At 41.2% G+C, this 24,797-nt stretch overlaps 1 protein-coding gene across 2 annotated transcripts in view; it reads left to right on the forward strand.

Moving 5' to 3' along the window:
* The first annotated feature begins 320 nt into the window (after nucleotides 1–320).
* The window catches only part of LOC135500870 (histone deacetylase 4-like), a 53,933-nt gene continuing 29,456 nt past the window's right edge, over nucleotides 321–24,797 (forward strand). Inside the window, exons 1-3 of one of the 2 annotated variants that reach the window (XM_064792542.1) lie at nucleotides 321–386; nucleotides 2,534–2,686; nucleotides 5,578–5,649. In XM_064792542.1, coding sequence (XP_064648612.1) covers nucleotides 5,613–5,649 — 37 coding nt within the window. In that variant the 5' untranslated portion in view covers nucleotides 321–386; nucleotides 2,534–2,686; nucleotides 5,578–5,612. The remainder of the gene's footprint in view (nucleotides 387–2,533; nucleotides 2,687–5,577; nucleotides 5,650–24,797) is intronic. The other variant, XM_064792543.1, reaches the window with a different exon arrangement.

Raw genomic sequence — 24,797 nt, forward strand, 5'->3', positions numbered from 1 at the left:
TGGCCGGTCCACCGCGTCCGGAGTGTAGGCCTAATTTTGATACGCATTTCATGCATTCATTCGCTTCTGGCGAGAGCGTCATAACTGCTTCTGTCGTCTGCACTGCGAAAGGGACGCGGGAGGACACACAACACTGATACTGATGGATATTTTCGGCCCTACCCCAGGGGCCGAAGTCTATTTATAGCACGGCCAAGGTCGCTTTTAGCTTAGCAGTGTTTATTATCCATTGAGTGCGTTGTGGTCGTCGGCTATTTTTAGAATGAGAATATCACGGCGTGATTGGATAATTTGGATCACATGACCAATATGTGTGTTGTCCTCAATTAGCTGGCTTAAGAAGGATTCTATGTTGAAAATTGTGATATTTCTCGCTTAACTTACGGGTAAGATTAAATCAATGTGTATGGAACGTTAGAATATTTCATTTGATACAAAGTAAATTCGACGGTAGCGAGAAGAGTGCTCCGATTTTGTGGTATTTAATCAAAGTGTTCGACGATTTTCACCGATCGCCAGCCATTTTAGCACTAGCAGGTGCCCATTAAGTATGATACACATTGTATAAACGTGTAAGTTTTGCATGCATGGAGTGACTAGCTGTTGGTGTTGACTTTTTAGGCCATGAAGTTGTCAATTTTAGGGCCTGTATATTGTAGATTTAGTTCCTTATATGTTCAAAGGGCTTGTGCTACTGCCGGGTTTAGAGTGGTGTTGGCCCTAAAATAGGTCAAGACTCCATATCATGTCGTCAGTGGTTTCTCGTTGCTTTGCTGCTGTGCAACGTTCAGGCCAGCTGATCTCTCCCGATATGTCCACAGCTAGCTAGAGGGGGCTTGTCGATTGAGACAGTGGGGCCTACTTAAAGAGGTACGCCGTTCGTTCACATGTCGTATAGGCCTAGTAAGTGTTTTAGTTCCTATTTCTAACGCCAGGCAACGCCAAGAGTCAGTCATAATACATTGGCCTATGCTAGCCTACATGCTACATTTGGTTCCTACAGAACTGTCATTTGACAGGTCGTTAGAAGAGGATTTATCTCTCCGTATCCATTACAATTGACTATGGAAATCTCTCGACACATTGGGGTTGTGCATTCATTGCTGAGACATACATAACTAGCTGCCCACTTTAAATGTGTAGAGTTTGTGTATCTGCAGTTTGGTTGTGCCAGCCTAAGCCATCAGTTTGGTAACAGCTAAAGCAGTTTTCACATGTTACAAGGTTGGTCAGAAGACAGTCTTTACCTTTTGGCGTCGGCGCTCTTCAACAGGTAACCAGGTTCTTCAGACCCAAAGCAGTCCTTACATTTTAGCATAACTGCTTATCCACTGATGACAATGTTGGTCAGAATCTCTTTGTACATTGTGCCGGTGACCTGTCTGGCATTTGCACTAGAAGCAGAGGGGCTTTCCAGATCCCATTCACTGGAGTCAGCCTAACATATTACTGGCTCATAAGATAAACAAGTAGGCCAAATGTATACATTTCTTATGGACCTTGTGAGATTCACTATGTAGGTTAGTAGACCAGACGCTTCATTGGTCTCTGTGACAGAAATAATCTGGACTGGATTAATGGTATGAGTTCATTGACCCCTTGAAAATTACTGAAAGTAGTTATAAGTTTCATCGCTATGGTTGTACTGAATTTATGATTGATTTATACTGTAAAATACAATGCAAATACTGTCTTTCGTTTCATTGCTATGGTTGTACTGAATTTATGATTGATTTATACTACTGTAAAATACAATGCAAATGAGCCTTTCGTTTCATCGCTATGGTTGTACCGAATTTATGATTGATTTATACTGTAAAATACAATGCAAATACTGTCTTTCATTTCATTGCTATGGTTGTACTGAATTTATGATTGATTTGTACTGTAAAATACAATGCAAATACTGTCTTTCGTTTCATCGCTATGGTTGTACTGAATTTATGATTGATTTATTATACTGTAAAATAGAATGTAAATACTGTCTTTCGCTTCCACACCAACATTACTCACTTGATTCGTATGCTGGGTACAACTGGCCCACAGTGATCCGTACCAGTGTTACCCCCAATCATCAAAGCCCTGTGTCAGAATTCCTAGTCTCGGAAATGGCTATATATTGTTTAGCTAAATGCTTGATTTTCCTTCAATGCTACTGCTATTGGAAAAAGTTGTTTGGCCTGATGTACGGTAATTACAGGTTGGTAGTTTGATTATGCCATAGCAACGGAGAAGATAGGCTATAAATAGCAACGGATAGCTAAGGCTATTGATCTAGTAGTGATGAACCTATACTGTCCGATGGGTATGAGATTGCTTCCAGCATGTTGACAGTGGTGAGATGGCCACTGGGACTGTATGAAGTTGGTTTGGTTTTATTATATGAAGATGAAGAAATCAACATGCCTCGCAGTCCTTGCTGCTAACATGAGTCTTTTTTTTGCAGCACAAGTGAAATGTACAGTGTTGAGATGTGACAGGTTTTATGTCGAAGTTTATTTTTCAAAATCTCTGTATGATTGTGTCGTTTCAGATATTACATTAGATCAACTGTAACAACTTGGTAGTTGTTAGGATATGAACATTGTTGGATTATAGACGCCGGCTTACTGACCAAAGATAAGGATTACTACTAACTAGTGCTAGCGCCACCTGGTGCCAGGCATGAAAAAGGGTATAATTGAAGGTACATATAAAATCCATAATACAGAACCTCTCTTTTAAAAGGACACCCTCGGGACTGACAAATGCTGTCCTTTATAGAGAGGTGTCCTGATTAGAGAGGTGGAATTGAGTGGAAACAACCAATTTGTGACCAAAACAGGTGTCCTTAATAGAGAGGTTGTCCTTGATAGAGAGGAATCCGCCAAGTGACGTTCCACTGTAGTGAGCTTCTACAAGCACCCGGTTTGGTCAGCGACTAACATACTATTATTCGGACACACACACAGACAGACAAAATCACTCACTACTAAATATAGTCGCTTGCCTAACCGGGCGTTTGCGAAAACTCACTAAAAATGGATAAACAAATACTCTGACATGTAGTACATGTATATATTCGCATCAGAAGATACACGTATTTATTAAAATATCTTTAACAAAATATAGAGCTCAGCGTTGGATTGGATACAGACTTTGTATTCATCCACCCGGGATAAAGATGATGTATTACATGTACCGCTCTATTACCATTCCTCTTCTGATTGTTGTTCCATAAACAAGATAACGTCTATATATAGCGATAAGTTAAATGCCATCCAATTGGGTGAGGCAAAAATAGACGAGGATCTGTTGTGATAGGGCAGAGGTTAGCTGTGGAGTGAGTGTCCTGATCAAGTCCCAGGCAAGACTATTTAGCCGCTCTTGATTAGATTTCAGGGGACGTGCCTTCTTTACGGATATCCTCCATTCTCTCGGCGCCAGTGACCCAGTGTGTTTTGGGAGACATCTATAAAGCGACTTCATTTCCTGGAATTCGTAATATATGCCCCAGAAATGTCAGTTCGTGGTGGTGGTTTTCGGTTTTCGTGAATATAACCTCAAAAATATTTTGAAGCAAATAAATAGTGGTGAATTTTTTTGCAGGTTTCCATTTTTGGGAGTAAGAATGATGCTCCGTAGCACCCTCACTGGTGACCGGGCATAGCGTAGAACTTCCTGATAAAGTGCAGCACCCTGTCCTTGCAGCCTCCTCCTCCCAGGGACAACTTGGTCTATTCTTAGACATCCGCCATAATGAGAAGCTTCTCAGTGGCTGCGGCAGCGTCCAGGGTATGATCGTTCGCCGATTTCATGAGCTGGTGACCGTCCTAATATAACCTTCGCTCAGCTCCGCTATCTTCTAATCACTTGCTGTGAATCAAGCTGCACAATTTCCACAGCTCCGCATTGCGCTCCGTACAACGACGGTCTCGGGGCTACAGAGGAAAATCAATGAACTAAAAATAGCTCTGCGCCCTGTTTTATTGAAATTTCGTTAGGTTACTCTTCGTTGGATATATAGGAATTGGTTTGTCGGAGTTCTATAAATAGATCTGTGCGCTGTGCGAACGGTAGCTTTGGTCGTGATCAATAACGGTATGGACTAGCGTAACATTGTCTTATTAGAGTGCACGTAGCAGACGTATTTCCCTCTGTGCTGGTGATTCTCTGTGTCCTTACGTTAGTTCTTCCGCACTATTTTATAACAAGGTATGTATCGTGTGTAGGAGGAAGATTGATTTTTCATGGCGTCAACATTGATTGATTTATATACTTTAAAGCGTGACACGCGATATTGTTGTTTGTGTTCTTGTCTGAGCTGTCATTGATGAGGTGTCCTTACAATGTGGCTTCATTCTGGACTATTCTCGAGGAAGGTATGTTTTGTTTTTATTGATTTTCAATGTAATATCATTATGTGATTTTTAGCATCAATACCAGTACTAGCGTACAAAATTCGCTCATTTGCAGGGCGTCAGGTTTGTGAAGATACCTGTGGGGGAGGTGATCAGAATTCCATTGCTTTTTGCATCATGGGTTGCATACATAACAATGATGCATAAATGCCAGCACTACAAGCTACCATCGATTGCCTCGCCCTTCTCAATCTTATTTGTACACAAGGGATTATAACGTCTGTCATCCGAGTTTTCAATATCTGGTATGCTAGGGCTGTTTCTGTGTCACATGCCGTGGTACTAGGGCTTCCACTCTATCTTCAGGGATCTTTGTCATTGTATTTGCAATCGAGGCTATCTATACTGTTGTGAGTGACCGTCATTCGGGGGGGGGGGGGCTTGTGTGAGGGTGACATATCTAGAATGTGATTTGTGTTTGTCGGTCGCACAAACAAGTCAAAGGAGGGTCTCATTATGGGATGGGGCATCAGCTCACACCATTTCACATCGCCATTTTAAAAAAGTACATTTTGCAGAAAGGGAGTGGTCAATGAAAGTGATACACGCAATCAAATATAGATTAGAGAACATGCATTCGATGCAACTAGCCAAACTACAGAACAAAACAAAGCCACAATGTAAAGATAGCAAGAAAAACTTCAAAAGCCAATTGGCATCACTCAGAACTAGCTTTATTAGCATTTACACATGACAAATGAACAATATTTTACATTTATTTATACCCAGATCAATGTAGCCTAGGGCAGATTCGCGATTGAAATGATCAATGCATCACTGAGAATTGATACGCGGAACTTTCATCGATGTTCGATTTGTATGTTTGATGCGATGTAAATGAGTAGGTGCTTTGCGATCACATGACCGGCTTTTTGACAGTTGTAACAAATTTTAAAATTAGATGCTCTATAATGCGTCTTCTTGATATTTCAATCAATAGATGATGGTCAGCAGAGCTTTCTATCTGAAGTAAATTGGTTTGTCATTGACTTTCATGCTCCTCTCTTTTGTGATGGTGTGAAATCATGGGGGTGTACATGTAGTTGGCGACTTTTTGGTTTGCGTCAGTTGGCCTATGGTGGATGGCGAAACCATGGAAATTGGCAGTTGCACATTAGCCTGCATCAATTGATGTTGATTTGGTTCTAAAATCAGTGTTCCCTTTCTCTCATTACAGAACTGATTTGATGGGCCTGGTTGTCACATATCACAATGGACTATTCCAACAGTCACACCAAAAAACAACAAGGTAAGTCATCATGTACTTGTCATTCTTGCTGCTACAAAATGGTCCTATCCCAATTGAGACGCTCTCAAGACGAAAATTGTCTTGCTTTTACTGCTACGACCCTCGATAGCCTCGGCATTCCAGGTCACTTGCTTTAGGCATAACCAAACACAACGCCACTCTTCAAATTTGTCGCCAAATCTCTAAAAATACCCAAAGATGTCCTGCAATGGATGGATAGAAGCCCAAAATGTGCGCCCAAGTTCTAAAAATAACTGCCGTTCTTGTCATCACTTGTCAAGGGTGCGTTCAAGTGGATAGGACTTGTCTAAAAATAGCATCAATTCTCCACGCTATCCATAAAGAGATTATTTGTTGATCTAACGCAGCCAATGGCGGCGTAGAAATGGTGATTTATCAAATCGTAGAGTGAAGGTCGGGTTATTTTTACTGCGGTAGATTGGTCCCTTGATGGCTGGAGAGGGGAGGAATGGGTACGGATGTAACCAGTTGCAGGCGCAGATTTAAGGGGGGGCCCACCAGAGGCACGCCCCCCTTTCATGAAAAATCTTTGAAAAAAACACCCCTGCAACCCTGCAAACACCCCTTCCAAACCCACTGAAAATACCCCTGTAATTTTTGAGCAAGCACTCCTACTCTGCAATTAGAGATCACTAGTTGACAAAGTACTCAGTATTTCTCCTCTAGAGCAGATGTTGTCCACATCTCAGTTGATATCAGGTCGGAATGGAAAAAAACTAAATCTAGCCTAAATAATCAGCATATTTTTATGAAATTTCAAATTCGGATCCCCGCACAATATTATAATTGTGAAATTGCCATTGCAGTTCTGAGTCCTCTTGACATATGATGCCTAATTTGGCCAATCATCAGGAGACATAAGACCCCAGGAGACGTAGGAACCTACCCCTGGAAATATCACAATCTCCGCCAAGACTATAAGAGATAAACATGCCAATCTAAGCTGAAGGCAACACGCTAAGCGCATTAGAGCTATTCTGGTTATGATGTGCTATTTTCGTCATTGCAAATTGGCAATTTTGCGACTCGGCTGACTATCTTTAGCATGGGTGTTTTTTGTCCTCATGACACCCATATTGTAGACAATGTGCAAAATAGACTTAATGGTTGAACTGAAGACGATTATCTAAAAATATATATCATTTCCCTCGTCATAGAGCAGGGGACTGCAAACACCCTTTCCAACCCATAGGCTCGTAAAAATTGATGAAATTGGTTGGAGATGAACTTTTCTATCACTTTGGCTCTATATGTTACATGTAGGTAAGCTTTGGGATCACATGACCTGAAGGGGTTAAGTAAGATACTACAGTAACAGTATTACCAGTCCATTGGTATGTTTACTCTATTATACGATATTCTCATCCTGGTATGCAGGATGACCTTGACCTACATAGGCAGCCCAGAACCCGTGGCTGCGAAGTGATTTTAAATAGAGTGCCTTTCAGTGATTGTAAACCAGGGCAAAAGTGATATTACGAAGCATTTTAAATGTTCCAGAATTCTCATTGCTGTTAGCTTGTATCAAGATAAGAAATGAATCAACCCTTTATGGGCCACATCATAACTATCCTCGTCCCCTATTCAGGACAGATTGTTTGGCTCAGTGACCCAATTCTATAATCAGAAGTACATGTAAGATGACTGCCATTTGCTGTACGTCATCAGTTTATAAGGTTGCATTTAGAACCCAGCAAGATGATATGTTGACACAGGCAACTTAATAGTTGCGGTTCCACTACAGGAAAGTGCGGACTACATCCGAATTAGTTGTGATTCCATTACAGCTAGTCCGGACTAAACAAGTCCGGCTCTCACTAAGAGCGGTCTTATTAAGTGCGGATAGGACAAGCCGAACTTAGAATAGACCCGGATCTAAAGCAGAAATTACCTGTAATGGAACCGCATTAGTCTGGATTAAGATCAAGTTACTAAGTACGGCTACAGGTGGCGTGTCAATGTGAACGTATTGCGCATGAGCGGAAGTGTTGGTTCTGTCAAAACAACACCTAACGCGCATAGAGTGGCGCCGCCTGTAGCCGTATCTGTTAACTTACCAATCCTGTAGTCGAACTGCACCACATTCGTTAGTCCGGACTAAGCTAAGTTCGGACCTGATGCGGATGCGATAGAAAGGGATCTAAACCCTGTAGTGGAACCAAGACTATATAGTTGGGGACTTGGTTGCCCGGTTGATGACTTGAGCCTTGAACCTTTTGAACACTGCATCTCAAACCTAAAATAATGCCATAACAGTCCACCCTAACTTGAACAAACTTACAATGCATACTGACCTGTTATCCTCGATATATGTACACAATATATCACTTGCTAATAGTGCCACAACATCAGCTCAAACTTGTTACATACTAGCTGCTAAGCAGTGGTGATGATGGTTTCCGTTTTTCTGAGAAAGACTAAAAATATCTTCGGTTTTTCACAGGTAAAAAGTACTATGATGAGGAGTAAACTGGGCCGGCTTTTGGATTGGTTCCTTTAAAAATATGCTGCTTGTTTAACGGGTTACAAATGTAAAAGCCTTTTTAAGATGCCTCAAAGCTCTACGAGATAGCATCTCACCAACGTATTGCGTACCAGGACTTGTTATTTTTGACGAATGCTGCTTTGCTCAAGAATGTCTGAATGAAAGCCTTGTGCCAGTCTGTCACATTTGAAAGGCGAAGAGCTGTTTTTCACTCCTTTTTGGAGAAGTAAATCACTCCCCATTCTACAATCTACTGAACAAACCTAAGAATGTGAAAGCGCTCTACTAGAGGACATTTCACGGGTGTGATGCAGTGGGTATATAAAACCTTGCCCCGACTTTCTGGTTTTGAAACATTTAGTTTCAACGCCGCATCGACTGAGAGAACCACAGGTATTCAAAAGCAAGATTAAATTTATATACCAAGTCAACAACCCAACTAGCGCCACCCAAAGAAATATGTTCGGCCTGCGTTGAGACTAAGTGTGTTTACAAGTTCTCTTGAAGTAAAACCCATACACCTGTCCCGTGAAGGGTTATTTATGGAGAGGAATTTCTAAATATACGCAGGGTGAAAATACCAAGGGAACTAGTCAAGTCAGTGACCGAATGCACCTTTGAAGCAAAACACTTCTTGGAACGATCTTGAATATTTGGAATATTCATGATAAATTCAAATTGCTTGCAACTTGGCTATTTGTGATAACTTGCTATTTGGCCTGCAACACCACCTCTGATTTTACAACAGTTGGGGTAAATGAAAGATACAGTCGACTCCCTTAACTGACACCTCTATCTCCATTAAGGACACTTGTTTTGGTCCCAAGTTGGTTGTTTCCATACACTTTCTCCTCTCTAATCAGGACATCTCACTATTAAGGACAACACTTGTTAGTCCCGAGGGTGTCCTTAATAGAAAGGTTCTACTGTACATTCAAAATTGTACTTGTAATTGTACAATTTTGAATGTACAGTAGAACCTTTCTATTAAGGACAATTTGGCTATTTGTGATAACTTGCTATTTGGCCTGCAACACCACCTCTGATTTTACAACAGTTGGGGTAAATGAAAGATACAGTCCCTTAACTGACACCTTTATCTCCATTAAGGACACTTGTTTTGGTCCCAAGTTGGTTGTTTCCATACAATTTCTCCTCTCTAATCAGGACATCTCACTATTAAGGACAACACTTGTTAGTCCCGAGGGTGTCCTTAATAGAAAGGTTCTACTGTACATTCAAAATTGTAATCTCTTAAAACATTAGAACTAAGTATTTAAAGTACAAATTTTATTTGCTTGAGACAATACGAAACAGCTTTTTCGTCGAGAGTGAACCATTATGTTTTTCAGAACATGTGTATATTTTTCAGTTGCATCTCTTTTTATGAATGGGCGCCGCGAAAACCGAGCTGGTTAATTGAGGTACCGCGTTCTTTGTTCTAAAAATAGATTATCGGATTCACAACAAATGGTGAAATGAGAAACAGCGTCTAATTTTTTATCGATATTTAATCTATCGTTTGATTGAGTTGCACAGCCGATTGACACACGTTGAAAGCCTGCCTCGGGCGTTGAATGATTAACTTGATATTTTTCGCGAGAAGTCTCATGTTAAAGGTGTTATTTGGTTTTGAATGGCTGTACTCAGTTTTAAAAATTGACTTACAGTTAGGAAATTCTGCTAAACCCTGTTTGGCTGTTGTGTTTTATCTGATTTCTGACATTTCACTTTAGGATGTATACATGTAGTATCCTTTGACATACTCCCACTTCCACTGGGACTTTGACTCCAAACTTAGTATGCATACCTCTTGGGAAGAGGGTCAGGTGGCCTCTGGCTGACATCAAATTTCGGTTTGACCTGATTTTTAAATTAGCCACCAGGGGGCCAAAACAGAAAACACAGAGAGTACTGTGAGACCTTATACTAATTGTATCATCTCCAAATGTTTATTACATTTACATGTATGTTCTTCAACTTTGGATTCATGACATAATACCCAGGCTCTTACTTGACCTACTTTTCAAGGTCACAAAGGTCAAGCCACTTAAAAATTTCTGTGTAATTACAGCACATTTCTCACCCAAAAATCACTCTGGTGAGCACTACACAGTGGCCGCTACAGTTGCAGTTTTGAGACACCCTGTATACCATATGGCATGAGAGGTGGCGCCTCTTCTGTCTGGTTGGGTTGCATTCTGACATTCATTCAGAAAATCACCTGAATTATTTATTTTGATTGCTGATAGTGATATTATTAATATCATTGTGTGTGTTCTTATTGTCATGCCTGTGTCCAATACTAGCCTGGATCAATATGAAATACAGGTTTTGACTCATATATAGATTCCTGATCTGCAGTTTGGATTGGTTTCGAGGACAAAATCACCAAAAAGATGCTGATATTTTTCGTATTACATTTAGCAGTGCACCTGTGTCATCCACATGCACATTGTGTATAGTAGTTTCAAGTGAAGGTGAAATCCCCCCACGTGGATTTGTGTATTTTGCAGAGGTGCAAAAATTATCACTCGGAGCCTGGCTTATTGATTCAGTAGTATTGTGCTGGGGGGCAGCACATGTTGCTTCTTCCAATCTTTTCTGTCTTATACCTTGTATTTTGATTTTCTTTTTCGGGAAGGTCTGAGACATTTTTGGCTTATTCTTTTGGTTCAGTGAGTTGTTTTGACAACTGCGTTGAGGTGTGTTGGATTTTTTTTGTCTCTGTGATGAAATGGCGTGTTAATCTTGGCTACAGCTGAAAGGTCCACCCATTGATTCCAAAATGAATTGGTGTAAATAAAGCTTCGACAACTCTGTTAGGGATGGTGGATGGTTTTTGTCACTGTTGCTTTCTAAGAAAGTTAAATGGTGTGTTTATCGTGGCTAGCTTGAAGGGTTGTCTGTTGTTTAGCGAATTGGTATAAGTATGTCTCCAGACTGGTATTTTAACATCAGACACCCAGGTCTTCCCAATATCATCTCAAACTCGCATCTCGAGCGTGGGTTGCCGTCATTGTCATAGTTTTGCACATCCACAGATAATCAGAAGACACTCTACAAGCGTAGGCCCAAGTCCCCTGTCACCAACTTCTGCAGTAAAGCGTGGGCTGCAGCAGTCGGCCGCTGTATCATCCAAAATTGGACCGATGTAGCTATTAATATCATTAGCAGCCCTTAGTGGGTGCCTGAAATAGAAAATTGAGTAATCTCCGTAAATTAGTTGTTAAATATAGCTCGGTACTTTGAATGGACCTGGAGGCTGTGTGGACCAATATCTGGTTCAGCATCCGAACAGCTTGACTGATTATAAATTGTCCTTATCAACTAATTCAAATATTCCATAGAATAGAAGTGCATATTCATGGGCGGTGAAAATGTACCAAACTACTTCCAGTTCCTTTGGCCTGCAAGCTGCAGGGCGCGAGGACCATATTTTGTTTCCATGGAATGACACAAGAAATCATCCTCATCTTGCTGTGAGAGATTTTGTGAAAGTCATAATTTCCATTCATGACAAGTTCCAATCCCTGCTCTGGCCTCGTCTGCAGTTGATACTCTAAACAAGATTTCTGCTGATCCATCAGCTGCCCAGAAACTAAGAAATCATTGTGCTTGGCTTCACCGCAATTGAAACGTGACCTACTGTGATGTAACCTGATGAGAGCTGACTTGTGTCAACTTGTGATACTCGTTATGAAGTTCTTATGCAGTTCACTGCCACGCATTACACTGTCGGTTTCGATATTTTCGTAAGCCGATTTGGAATATTTTGGGCTGACCTGTGTTTGACCAAAGATCAACTTGTTTTTGTTCAAAAAAACTTGTTTGTTTTATGGAAAGTATGAGGTAATCTTTTTTCTATTTTTGGTTTCGAGTTGTTGGGATGTGGATATATATGGTGTTCTGTTTTGACTAGTTTTCATATTTGATCAGGCATCATTGATGTGAAGCTGCTTCTCGGCTAAATCAGCATCAATCGTCAATCGTTTTATAAAATATCTGGATGATGTCGTCTGAACGCGACTCATCGCTTGCCTTCACATTTTATCACTACAGCTTATCTATGGTATCGTGCAACAAGAATTTGCCAAAATATTTCTCAGTTTATTGTCTAGTTGGTCACAAAAAACATTCCGATACCTTTCCGAACTTGAGATTTCAATATAACGCTGATTAAAGTGTGTAGGTTGTATTGGGCAATCACAATGACCTTGCATGTTAAACATGCTAACGACTCGTGACTGTATTAAAGTGGATCATGTCGCTAGCAAGGTTAAAAGTTTACTTTGGGAATGAACCGTTCAAGGCTTTAACCGTCTGGGGCAACTCAGTAGGGTTTCCTGCTAAGTCTTCCTAACATCAGATTTAGAACTATTCTAGGGAATTATTATTAAGACCCAATATTTCATTTCAATGCATGATTTAAGACTTTAAAAAGGTAGATTAGTTTGACAGTCACTAAAGATTTCGACCTTGTAGGTGACATCTTAACCCAGATCTTTCATAACATTGATTTATGTATTGAATGGTTTTTAAGAGTTTTCAAAAAACGACCCTTTGAAATAAGCGGTTTAGGTTAACATCTCATCCAAAACTATTTTGGCCAAGGTTTAATACCTGGCGCTATAGTTTGACAAGGTCAAGAGGATTATCCTACAGGCTTCACCTCTGGTGACACATGACCGTTTCAAACTTACTCTACTGTGAGTGTCAATTCAGAAATCTTGCATCTGATTTATATCCCCTTAGCTATACTGGAGACCACTAGCAGTGGCTTCTCGCATAATTTTGAACTCGTCAGGTTGACTTGTTTGAAACAGCGTCACCTTGGCAAAAAAAATTAATTTTGAATTTTTTTTCTTTAGATATCAGTGACCTGTTCCCAGGGTCGTTTAAACCATCATGCAATGCATCCAGGGGACTATAAATGTCCTTAACGATGCATTTAAAGTCCATGAAACTGTAAAAATATTACTTTAAAAAAGTATATTACTGTAGAAGAAGAATCAAATAACAAAATCGGTTTCTGTCCAAGGAGGTTAAGGGGCGACGCGTTTAAACCAAAAGCAAAGGAAAGTACTGTAGGGAGTAGGGAGTCGAACCCACAACCACTTTACTCAAGAGTGCGGCACTCCTATACCACTAGACCACCATAGCTCGCCACCAGAGGTTGCAACTGTTACGTAATGTCGGCAGGAAGTCAGAGAACCAGGAATAACGAACGATTCTCAGAACGATATAAAAAACTCGCCAGAAATACAACAACAATCACACATTTTACCTCGTTTCGCGCCAAAGTTCTCAGAATGTGAAAGCCACGCCCATGAGGCTAATTCAGTCCTTATCGCCCACACTGTTTGTGGACGAAGTCGCCTAGAAAAATTATCTTGAATGGATGACAATTTGATGGATAAATGCCTTGTCTCGTGACAAGTTGGCTTGCGTAATCGTTATCTAAGAGTAGTGGCACAAAACAATACCATGAGCATTGGGGTCAGATAATGTAATCAGAAAAGTGGCTGATTAACCCATTTAATTATGATTTCATCGGTGTTGATGGGTCTGTTTGATGATGTTGGACATAAGGCCTTTCTACACGAGGACAGTTGGAACCGGCTTCGAGCCAGCTCGAGGCGGGTCAGGATAATTTGTACCGTGTAGAACGAAATCAGAACCGTCTCCAAGTGACCTGACCCGAGGCGCGTTAGCACTGCAGTCTCGAGTCACTTGAGGCGGGTTGGAGCCACTTCAAGACGCTTAATCTCTCGTGTAGAACCGATCTGGCCCTGAGTCACTTTGCGCACGGTACTAAAATCGAGTAGTGCGGTATATAGCAGTTCATGAAAACACGCGCCACCATGAGACTGGTTAGTGGTTTAAGTGGCCTGAACTGACCTGGGGCCGGCGATTTGATCCGTCTCCGTGTAGACAGCGCAAAGCCAGTTACAGGTGATCTGGCTTCAAGTGGCTCGAGGTGAGGAGGGCTAGAACCGTCCACGTGTAAAAGCAACAATTGGCCTCAAAGTTGGTATCTTCCAGAAATTAGGCCACTTTAGATATAGCTTTTGGATTCGATATTCATCCCAACAACCTATGGATGGGAATGGGTTGATTGGGGGAGAAAATAAAAACGCCTACTCTTTCACTGTCATGACCAAGGTGACTCTCTTCAAAGCAAATTTGTGAAAAATAACAAACTAATTTAGCTTTGTCTCAATTTATGCACTTATTAGTGGATTACATGTAAGAACGAATTCACGCAATATTTCACTACTACGACTTGATATAATCTGTCTGTGACAATCTAAAAAATCATCATGATCGAACTAATGGGTATCACAGGGTTTTTTTATCGATCATGATCTGCATGTTTATGGTTGAATACTTTGAGGTGGAAGATATCGAATATATATAGTAGGCGGGGAATAATAAAAAAGAAAGCAACTAAGTAACTGGATGAGGCCTTAGAATAGTAACTTCGATTGAGTCTCATACCTTGTTTGACATTATGATATTCCCAGTTAATATACTTGCCTGTACATAAACTTGTGACATTTGTGATTATCACGTTGCCATGGTTTCCGCTTAGGTTCTTCGGTTGAAAATGCCAATTGCTGGCATTTAGCCGCTAATGACTGTAATGAGTGACAAGACGGCAAAGGTCGAAGTTCACCATGATTTCCTGCAGTGTATCATGGGATAGTTGTGGTATTTTTAGAACAGGATATTGGACGATTGGTCTATTAATAACATCTGACTACTTAGCTTTATAAGGTCAGCGAGCGGATCCAACTCAATCTCGATTCCGGGTGAGAATTTTTAGTCATTTTATTCATCTCCAGCATGTATTGTAAATCGCCAAGTATTTGCACCTCGTTATTTTTGTGATTCCCGCAAATTAGAATCATATAATGCTACCTGCATTTGCTGAAAAAAGGAGGGGAAAAAATGTGACAAAAATTTTCTGTGTAATTTAAACAACGGAATTCCTCACCAAATTCCACCTTTTGAAATTTTCCTAAATATTTCCTTCCTTCCCGCCATTCTGTTCAAAATAAATATTCCCGGTTAGTCAGCTCTAAAAACACCCGGTGCAGTTTAACCTGCCACCACGGACACAGGCTGTTGTCACCACCGCACACCCAAATTTATCCGAACAAAACATTTTTTAAATTGCTCGTCTAAATTTACCCTAAAGTGACGTAAACTCCCAAAGTCAAACGCCTGTTACTCAATTTCAGATCCCTCATGTTAGTCCTCATCCCAGACAGGTCCGTCTATTCTAGCGTAATAATTTAAGGGCATTGCCGACATCTTAGAATATCATTTCTTAAACGAATGTTTGGGGATTGCGCGACGGTTGCGTCAGGGGTTATGTCATGATCGACGTTCGAGTAGGGCGGTCTGTTTGTTTGCGAAATTGTGAAAGTAGACGGGAAATTCTTTTGTGATGAGGTGCTGGGTTCAATGCGGTGCAAGATGGTCTGATTTAAACGAGATTTCAGGGGGTAGTGCCCTTGTTCTGCAATCGACACCAATTGATATGCCAAGCGTTGTTGAAGAGGAAAGATTTCATGGGATGTTGGATTCAACTGGGGCTTGAGAGTGGTATGACACAGTCTGTATTCATTTACTTATCATCTCCTCTCCTAGACGTAAGTTGAATAAACTCGTCAATAGGGTATATAGGGACAGAAAGGTTCTCAGTAAGATACAGTGTTACCTCCCCTAGTGGACACCTCTCTATCAATTACACCCTCTCTATTAAGGACATCACTTTTGGTATCAAACTGGTCATTTCCCTTCAATTTGACCTCTCTAATCAGGACACCTCTCTATTAAGGACAGCACTTGTCAGTCCTGAGGTTGTCCGTGATAGAGAGGTTCTGCTGTAATTATGTAATAAAACCAAGTCGGATAAGTCACAACGAAAAGATGAACAGAATTCTGACAATAGTTGGGTGGCCTTGAAGAAACAATGATTATTCGCAAATGGGCATCTTTATATCGGAAAACAATTCAAATTCTCCCAGAAGTCTGTAAAGGTGTCCATGCACAGGAGGCTATTAATATTTTCTTTGCTCAAACTGCGGCAAACGAGTGATCATAGACCATATAATTGCATGTAGGGGGCTGGTAATTTGAAAAACACACCGGGTTGCATTTGTGAAAGCTTGAGTAAAGAGCGGGGGTAAAACCATTAGAAAAAATATTTAGGCGTTGTTTGAATTGAGTGACCCGTATTGGTCTTCTCCAAACTTTTACTTTTCGTTAGCCGCCTCAGAAACCAACAGGAATTTGCCTTAAAATCTCTTCTGAAATGAAACTGTACAATCGGGGCAATGTTTGAGAGACACCTCCTTTTAATTTTGTTTATCTAAAGGGGGAATTACAAAGGTTCGGCAGTTTTGATGATTCAAAATGTTTTTGATCTTGCGGCAATAAAACTGTCAACATTGCAAATTATTTCCATTTTAGGTTATTTTCAACTTTCATCTTGGGAGAATTACGTGATTTTTTTTCTGCTCATTAGTTTATTTTTGGCCACGTATTACATGATTTTCCCCCCTCAACTTAGAGTTCTTTCGCACCAATGAGGGTATAGACCACACATAACTCTTCCCGCCAAAATTCCCTTTTTGGTCCAGAGCATCACAAAAATGTCCAAACAGCTAGTTCACACAAAGAAAAATCATCGGCTAAATTTAACTTTTTTGTAAAGAAAACAAGATAGTCGAACACAAAAGGACTTTGTAACTTTGGCTGTTTTTAGAGTCGACAATTCCTTTCCAAGGGTTGCTTAGCTTTTGTTCTCCTGGTGGTTGTTGCTCTAAGTGGAGGGTTCTTCCCTAACATTGCATAACTGTGTCACCAAAAATTTAAGGAACTTTTCGGACTGTCGTCTTCTGAGAATTCCTCTTGATGCGATCTTCTCCCAACTTCTGATATTTCTTGGTGTGAGACAGTTTGTGACTTCAGATCCTTCCTATTTGGTAAGAATTAGTTGATTATCCGGAAAATCTGTTTATAAATTTGTGCTGAATTTCAGGAATCCATCATTCAACCTGTGTCTTCTTCTGATTCATCTTTTTATATGAATTCCATTCTGAAACCTGTTTTGATGGCCTGTCTCAAGAAATGAATCATGTGCCAGATTGAAATCTGTTCTTCTTTTTATCACAACTAATAAGTGCTCCTTAACCAAGTGATCCTTGCACAATGATCTACAATTATGATCGCATGCAACAAAAATTGCCCATTCGCAGTCGCATCATCACCGGTGTCTTAGCTGTGAATAAAACCTTGTACCTCCGAGGTGACAGGCCATTGCGCCACTCTACGAGTCTCCAATGGGAAAATCTCAAAGTCAGTTACAAATTGTAAATGAAAGAATGTGAATCATAAATAGTTCCTCCTTCTTAAACCATCGTCGCCATGAGCAGGCAACAGATGCTTTGGGCGTCAAGTTGTTGCATAATTTTCAAATTCATCCAATTTTGCACAAATTTAGTTTTATTGAGCTGATAATGTGCGGGTTTCACCGAATATAAACACTCCGTATGCAAGGCTGCTTGAGGCATTGTCGGCAGATTTAGAATCTGTGATGCCGTTTCATCATCAGGAGATGATGGGGATCAGTGGCATAGTGCTCGGCTATGTGACTCCTTTTGTCGTGCTTCATATTGTACAACTGTCTCAATAACCATAGGCAGCAAACACGATATTTACGCTTTAGTCCACATCACAATTGACATCCTTTAATTTGCATCGTTGCGTACGTCGCGCGAGACACACGCAAGACATAGAGAGAGATAAGCGCATCATTGGTGCGCAACTCGCGCGTACGTTGTGCGTAACTGATGCAAGGCAGGATGGATGTCAATTGTGACTTGGACTGTATAGCGCCAAGAATTAATACTCGTCAGATATTGCCAATTTTAAAAATCAGCAAATTCACCAACTTTAGGTGTTGCCAAAATTTCGTTGTTTGCAGTAAACATTCTCAAAGTCGTTGTTGTTTCATGTTTTTATGTAAATTTCGACACCACACAGACTGCCATCAGGTCAGAGGTAACCAAAAGAGTGACATGTTCATTTGCCCCTGCTGTGTCCCTCTGGTGACAACCCAGGCTGCAACAGGCGCTTTTCAACCAAAATAACCATGTTTTCTCCCTATTTCTTCACTTATTTTGGGGGAGAATTGGCTGTACCCTGGATACGTTCATCCAGATGCTTTTTGCTCCCTCTGACAATAGCCTGGTAATTGCGTTGCTGAGATTGCCAGTTTATTTTGAGACGTGATGTTGTGAGTGAGGCTGTTAATTCTTAGGTAATAAGTCTCGTTAGTGTTAGGGTTAGAGGCTGTTCTGAAGTCAGAATCACAGAATATTTCTCCAACATTGTCCACGTAAAGTTGATTCCCAAACGTTAGATGTATTCAAAATTGGCCAGGCAACGCAGTTTGCGGATGTCCAGTTGTAAAATGTGCACAGATTTTTAGCTGAGCTGATCAACTTCAATCGTTTAGGCATCTGAATATGCTAAAAATGTTAATATTGAAAGCAAGCTGCCATGTACTTTCCAAACTGTAGGAGGAGGTCAACTAAGATCTCTCCCTGCCTGTTTCTTTAAATGGGCAGAGCCTACCGGTCAACTTGTAACCTGTTCGTCGCCATGTAGGCGGCTAATGTACATAGCCAGGAGGCTAATGTAACCAGGAAACTTAGTCTTGTTTAGCATAGAACCAGTGTGTATCAGTATTGTGGGCCCGAGAATTTATTAGCGGAATCTGCGGAAATATAACACCAGTGAAATTTGGTGGTTGACAGTGTACCAAAAGGGTTAAAGAGAGCGAAGACCCTTGCCGATAACGGGAGCCATTAAGAAGGGTTGACTTTATTTAGAGATGTCACCACATTTTCGGTAAAATAGGATTTAAGCACCTGTCATTGTGCTCTGACACAAAAAGTGTCCCGTCGAAACACCAGACCTGACGGCACCGTGAAGTTAGCCACCGTGAGTCGCCAGCGGTAATCAGATAGTCGGACAAGGTGGCGAACAATTAAGGGGTGTGCCGAACCGTCACTGCAGAGATTTAGTGCACAATGAAAAAGGGGCCGAAATAAAGGGATGAGGTTCTCAAAATAAAGGGATAGCGTTTTGTAAAAAGGGATTCGGATGCGGTGTGTGCAGATGGTGGTCTGGCGAGGATGCGTCGGTGATGATCTAAGGGGGCGTGTGGACACAGACGTCAGTGTGAGGCGGTGGAAATAATGGGGTTAGGGAGAGGAGGTAATAATAGACGATTCTTGCCTTAGAGGTGGTCGAAAATGAAAGATGTATGAGCAGAAAGTGGCTTGTGGAAACAATGTACAGGGCCCCGTTGTTCAAGACAAGTTTGGTTACTAAGGCTGGTGTTAACTTAAACTTAACTTAGCGTCTCGTCTAAGGGCTCAACTGGAGGAGATAATGCCAAGTAAGGTGGGAGGTGGGAGACCCTCGGAGAGGTTGTTGCCTCAACACAGAGAGGTGGCAGACCTCCAACAGGTTGTTGGCCTTGATTCAGTGAGGTTGCTGACCCTCAGAGAGGTTGTTGCCTCAACTCAGAGAGGTGGCAGACCTCCAACAGGTTGTTGGCCTTGATTCAGTGAGGTTGCTGACCCTCAGAGAGGTTGTTGCCTCAACTCAGAGAGGTGGCAGACCTCCAACAGGTTGTTGGCCTTGATTCAGTGAGGTTGCTGAACCTCAGAGAGGTTGTTGCCTCAACTCAGAGAGGTGGCGGACCTCCAACAGGTTGTTGGCCTTGATTCAGTGAGGTTGCTGACCCTCAGAGAGGTTGTTGCCTCAACTCAGAGAGGTGGCAGACCTCCAACAGGTTGTTGGCCTTGATTCAGTGAGGTTGCTGACCCTCAGAGAGGTTGTTGCCTCAACTCAGAGAGGTAGCGGACCTCCAACAGGTTGTTGGCCTTGAATCAGAGAGGTGGCCGACCCTCGGACAGGTTGTTGGCCTTGAATCAGAGAGGTGGCTGACCCTCGGACAGGTTGTTGGCCTCGACTCGGAGAGGTGGGAGACCCTCATAGAGGTTGTTGCCTCAACACAGAGAGGTAGCTGACCCTCAGACAGGTTGTTGGCCTCGACTCGGAGAGGTGGGAGACCCTCAGAGAGGTCATTGCTTATTCAACAGGGTGTTCTAGATTGAGAGTGAGATGAGAGTTTTGTTTCGCTAACCCATTGATAAATCTAAAAAAACATCAATAAGATATTGAATTCATAATGATATTTATCATTCTTTCCAATAGTGCAACAAGTACAAACGGAGCGATCAAAAGACCCAGGGACCTCAGAGCTTTTTGTGGCATTTGAATGAAGCGATTCTCGATCTAGGCCTAGGGAATATTCCCAATAAAACGTATCTTGACATTTCGAGACAATGACATCAGCAAGTTTTTGTACAATGGGTGACCTGACGATATTTTACATGAGGGAAGCAGTGTTTTTCAGATGACATTCTACATGTATTTGCAAAAAGTACAAGAAAATGGGTTCATTAATTTCGCCACTAATAATGGATAAATATCAAGAGGCCTGGGGACTCTGAAGGACTGATAATGTCACATGAATATGGCTGCCAGGCGGCCATCTTGGATTTCACATTTTGGACTGAAACTGCTGAATCATTCATCCTATAGTCTTCAATTTTCTGTGGCGTGTTGGGGCGAGTTGTTTCTCTCTTATGTTAGTCTCTGCATCCAATAGGCAATCCTGTTTTCTCTCCTCTTCGAAGTAAAACGTTCCTTAAAAGTTAGATAATCAGGGTTGTTTTTCATCTAAAATAGTTGTTCTCGGACAAAAGGCCTGTGTTGCCCATGGTTTCTTGCCATCATTGCCAGTCTGGTAAGGGTGGAATCTTGATAAAAATACAGTAATTGAAAAGAGGAACTAAATGTGGATACGGTGACTGAGGGTTCCAGTTGGGACCCTTATGGTGAAGTTCCTTTTCGACTTCAGGTTTATTTGTGATGACTTGGGGACCCTGGAGACCTAATACTACCTTTGCCTTTCTCAGGTTTCAATGTGTCCCGTATAATTGGACGTCACTACGTTAGTGCCTGGAGTTGTTTTAAAATAGGGCCGGTTTCGACTTTTTCCAGCTTCTAGTCCTCTTGGATTAGATAACCTTTGCCAGCTGGGGCAAGAGCGGCCGACCCTGGATGTGCAAATGATCAAGCAGGGCTTCAGGCCGAGATACCGCAAAGTTTTAAAATGTAAATGTTGGTGATATATGCAGTAACGCAGAATTGAAACAATTTCAGTTATCTTGATTTTGAGATTATTTGAATTTTTCCTTACCTTGAGATGAGAAGGAATTACGAGTTGTAAATATAACTTAGGGATCATGTTTAGTTTTGTTGTGTGAATTTTAAGGGAGGTTCATCGAACGGTAATATTTAGAAATCAGAATGCATTCACAATGTTTAGTTTAATGATTAAGATGGGATTCTTCTAGAGCACTTGAATTCTCAGGTGGCTTTTAGAAGCTGCAGGCAATGTCAACAGATGACAATGAGGTTGTAATTCTGAATGGATAATTTCAACGCCAATGATATGAATGAGAAATCAGACAGTACTGTTCTGTCCAGAAGTAACATTGCATGCTGTGCCCAATTCAACTCTAAAAACTGTTAACTGTTTTAATCTCCCTATCAAAATTTGGGGGGGGGGGGGCGTAATCCTGGGGTGGCGTTGACTCCAGAGCTTCTAGTACTGTATCGGCATCGATTCCTCAGATCCATGCAGGTAGAGGAATGTGACTTTGACATTCAACAGCTAAAAGTTTACAGTCATTAGAGGTTGATAGCAAATTACATATCATCATTGTTTAACCAATCATAATCATCTCATCTCCTGGTGGAGGTAATTTGTTACGTTATTCTCATCCCATGATAGGTCTATTTTTAGAAGAAAGGCTATTTTTATCTGTGATAACCCAGTTTTGCCATGGCGTGTGCTGGCATGCCCAGTCCATCTTCAGATCCTAATCCAGCTATTCCGCCCCCCTCCCACCACCCCAAACCATTCTATTAATAGAAATTACAAGCCTTAAACATTTTCATCGTTATTGTAAAAGGGCCTATATAATAAAGTACATATGTTTTGTTCTGATTCTATTCATAGTGTCTGCTACGTCTATTTATATCCGGAATATCCGATACCTCCCGGGCCTGTTTGTTAAGAAATAATGAACTCTATTTACAATCTAACTTCGTTCTACTATAAAAGAAAGACGCTTATTCCACGATATGTTTGCAAAGCGAATGTTCATTGATAAATACAGTTGAACCTCGTTATTAAGGCCACTCTTGGGACTGGCATATGCTGTCCTCTTCAGAGAGGTGTCCTGATTACAGAGGTCAATTTGAATAAAAAGGGCAGATTTTCTCTTGGAGGAGAACAAATTAAGTGTCTTGCTCGACAAGAGAGAAGACGTAGACCAACAGTGCTGGTTCATCCTGCTAACTGCAGTGAAACCTCCCTTTGTGATTGTTAACCTCTGTTAGAAGGACACCTTGTCGACGGCCAGGGATAATTATTTTGGTCCTAAATAGGTCCTCACTCCAAGAATTGTCTGGGTAGTTTTGAAAGCTCACGGTCAGGCGAGTGTTTAGGTGAGTGAAGGATTATGCTAGGGTAGCCTGAAGACTAGCTTTCCCTTGACTTCATTGACAAATAGAATCTGGGAAAGCGTTGCCGTTTTGCCAAGTATCCATGGTAACGCAGCATCTCTCCTGTCAGCTACGGATGTGTTTCTCCCGTAATAACAACTCCCACGTCTCACTATATTTAGCGGCTAGTGGCTATAAATAGCCTCGATAAAATCGGTGGGATACTATCACAAGAACTAGCATTGTACTATATTTGGCATATTTAGCGTCAGTGTGACTTGTGGCATCTTGGTTGTTCTAGTGCGGACAAATTTATCCCTCCGTTTTCTCGTATTTGATTTTGTGATGTTGTCTCATCAGTCAAGTAATTCCGGGTGAAACTTTTGAATAATTGTTGCTCAGAAATGAAGGGCCATATCTACAAGGGGCCGGAGGCACCATATGTCACAGGAAAACATATTAAAGGGAGATCCGAATGGTCTCCTCTACGCACCCTTTTATGCAGATTTGGTAGGAAAATTACATAAAGTAAGTGTCAGGGGCTGTCATCAAAAATTTGTCTAAAGCCAGCAACACGACATGCAGCAAGTTTTCATCATCAGTCAACGGCTGTTCAAAAACGAAAGGTTATTTTCGAATCTCCAAAAAGTTAAATTAACCAAAATAATGTGACGACAAAATTCAGAGAATGGGATTTGTCTGTGGGCGAATGGACTTGTTGGTTGTGACGGGTTATGCAAGATATTGAAAGATTAGTCTGCAGCTAAAACGAGCATTTCTAACTTTATCGCAAGTATTTTTAGCTGTGTTTGGAGGAAAATTAGCAGGTTGTCTCAGGTTGGGGTTAGTTGAGAATAAGCTGGGAGAGAGGACGGTCGTGAAATCTCAGATTCGTTGGAATTTCTGCTTGTTGGGTGCTTATTTGTCTTAGCAATGATGTTCTGAACGATTTGACGTTTTCGTGAGGTATATTTCAAATGAAGGGATAGTCTGCTATTTCTGGTGGTGAGGTTTCTTGAATTCGTGAACGTGGAATGGGCCGATTGAAAACTGTGTAGAAGGTTCTGAGAGATGACTCGATGTTGACTTCTCTCATTTCTGTTCTGTGATGCTGCTTTGCCTATAACTCAACTGCATGGTAACGTAATTGTATGAAAGTGGTTTGATGGGTCTGTTGTTCTACAAATTACGAAACTCGGAAAAAGCTTTGATTAAAACTAGGCGGACTTTGATCACATTTTTTATTCGATTCCTAAAATTTCAACTTTGTTTGTTCAACTTTGGTTAATGAAGTTCTCAGACAGTTTTAATCTCAGACGGCATAATTTTGCCCGACATTGATAATGTTATTTCATTCATGAATTACGTAGTGGCTTTATTTCACTGCATGGAATTGTCACCTGATATAAATTTATCGCGACTGGAAGTTCACCCATGTCGTATGCCTGAGAGAATATGTGGTCATCATTTAGACCTCCATTACTCTTCTTCTTGATTAATCAAAGTTCTAAAACATTGGCATCATCTGGATTTCAGGCAGTCGTGTGTACGATCTTAAAAAAGTAGAAACTGCTTGGACTTTTTTTCCTTAGGGGACCGTAGGCAGGAGCTGGGTTCGATTAGTCATATGATTCATGCACAGTCTGGCCTGGTGATACAGATAGTTTATGTTCTATTGTAAAAAGTTCTGCCGTACTGATAGTGGCGACACCTGTCAGCGACATTGTGTACTTAATCTGGCCTACCTGACTCCTGCTAGTCTCCCTTTAAGTTGTGACCAACCGGAATGATAGATTTATGGTGGGGGTGGGGGGGGGGGGGTAGGCTCACAATGACTTGCAAAAGACTGCCGAGTTGTTTTCAAACGTTGAAACGTTCAGATGTTCCAAAAACAACCTACCATTTAAAAATAAAATATAAAAATAGAGATAATTTTAAAAAGTAAAGCTTTGCACTTTGTACTGGCACTTCC

Source organism: Lineus longissimus, chromosome 16 (assembly GCF_910592395.1).
Source record: "Lineus longissimus chromosome 16, tnLinLong1.2, whole genome shotgun sequence".
NCBI classification, from domain to species: Eukaryota; Metazoa; Nemertea; class Pilidiophora; order Heteronemertea; family Lineidae; genus Lineus; species Lineus longissimus.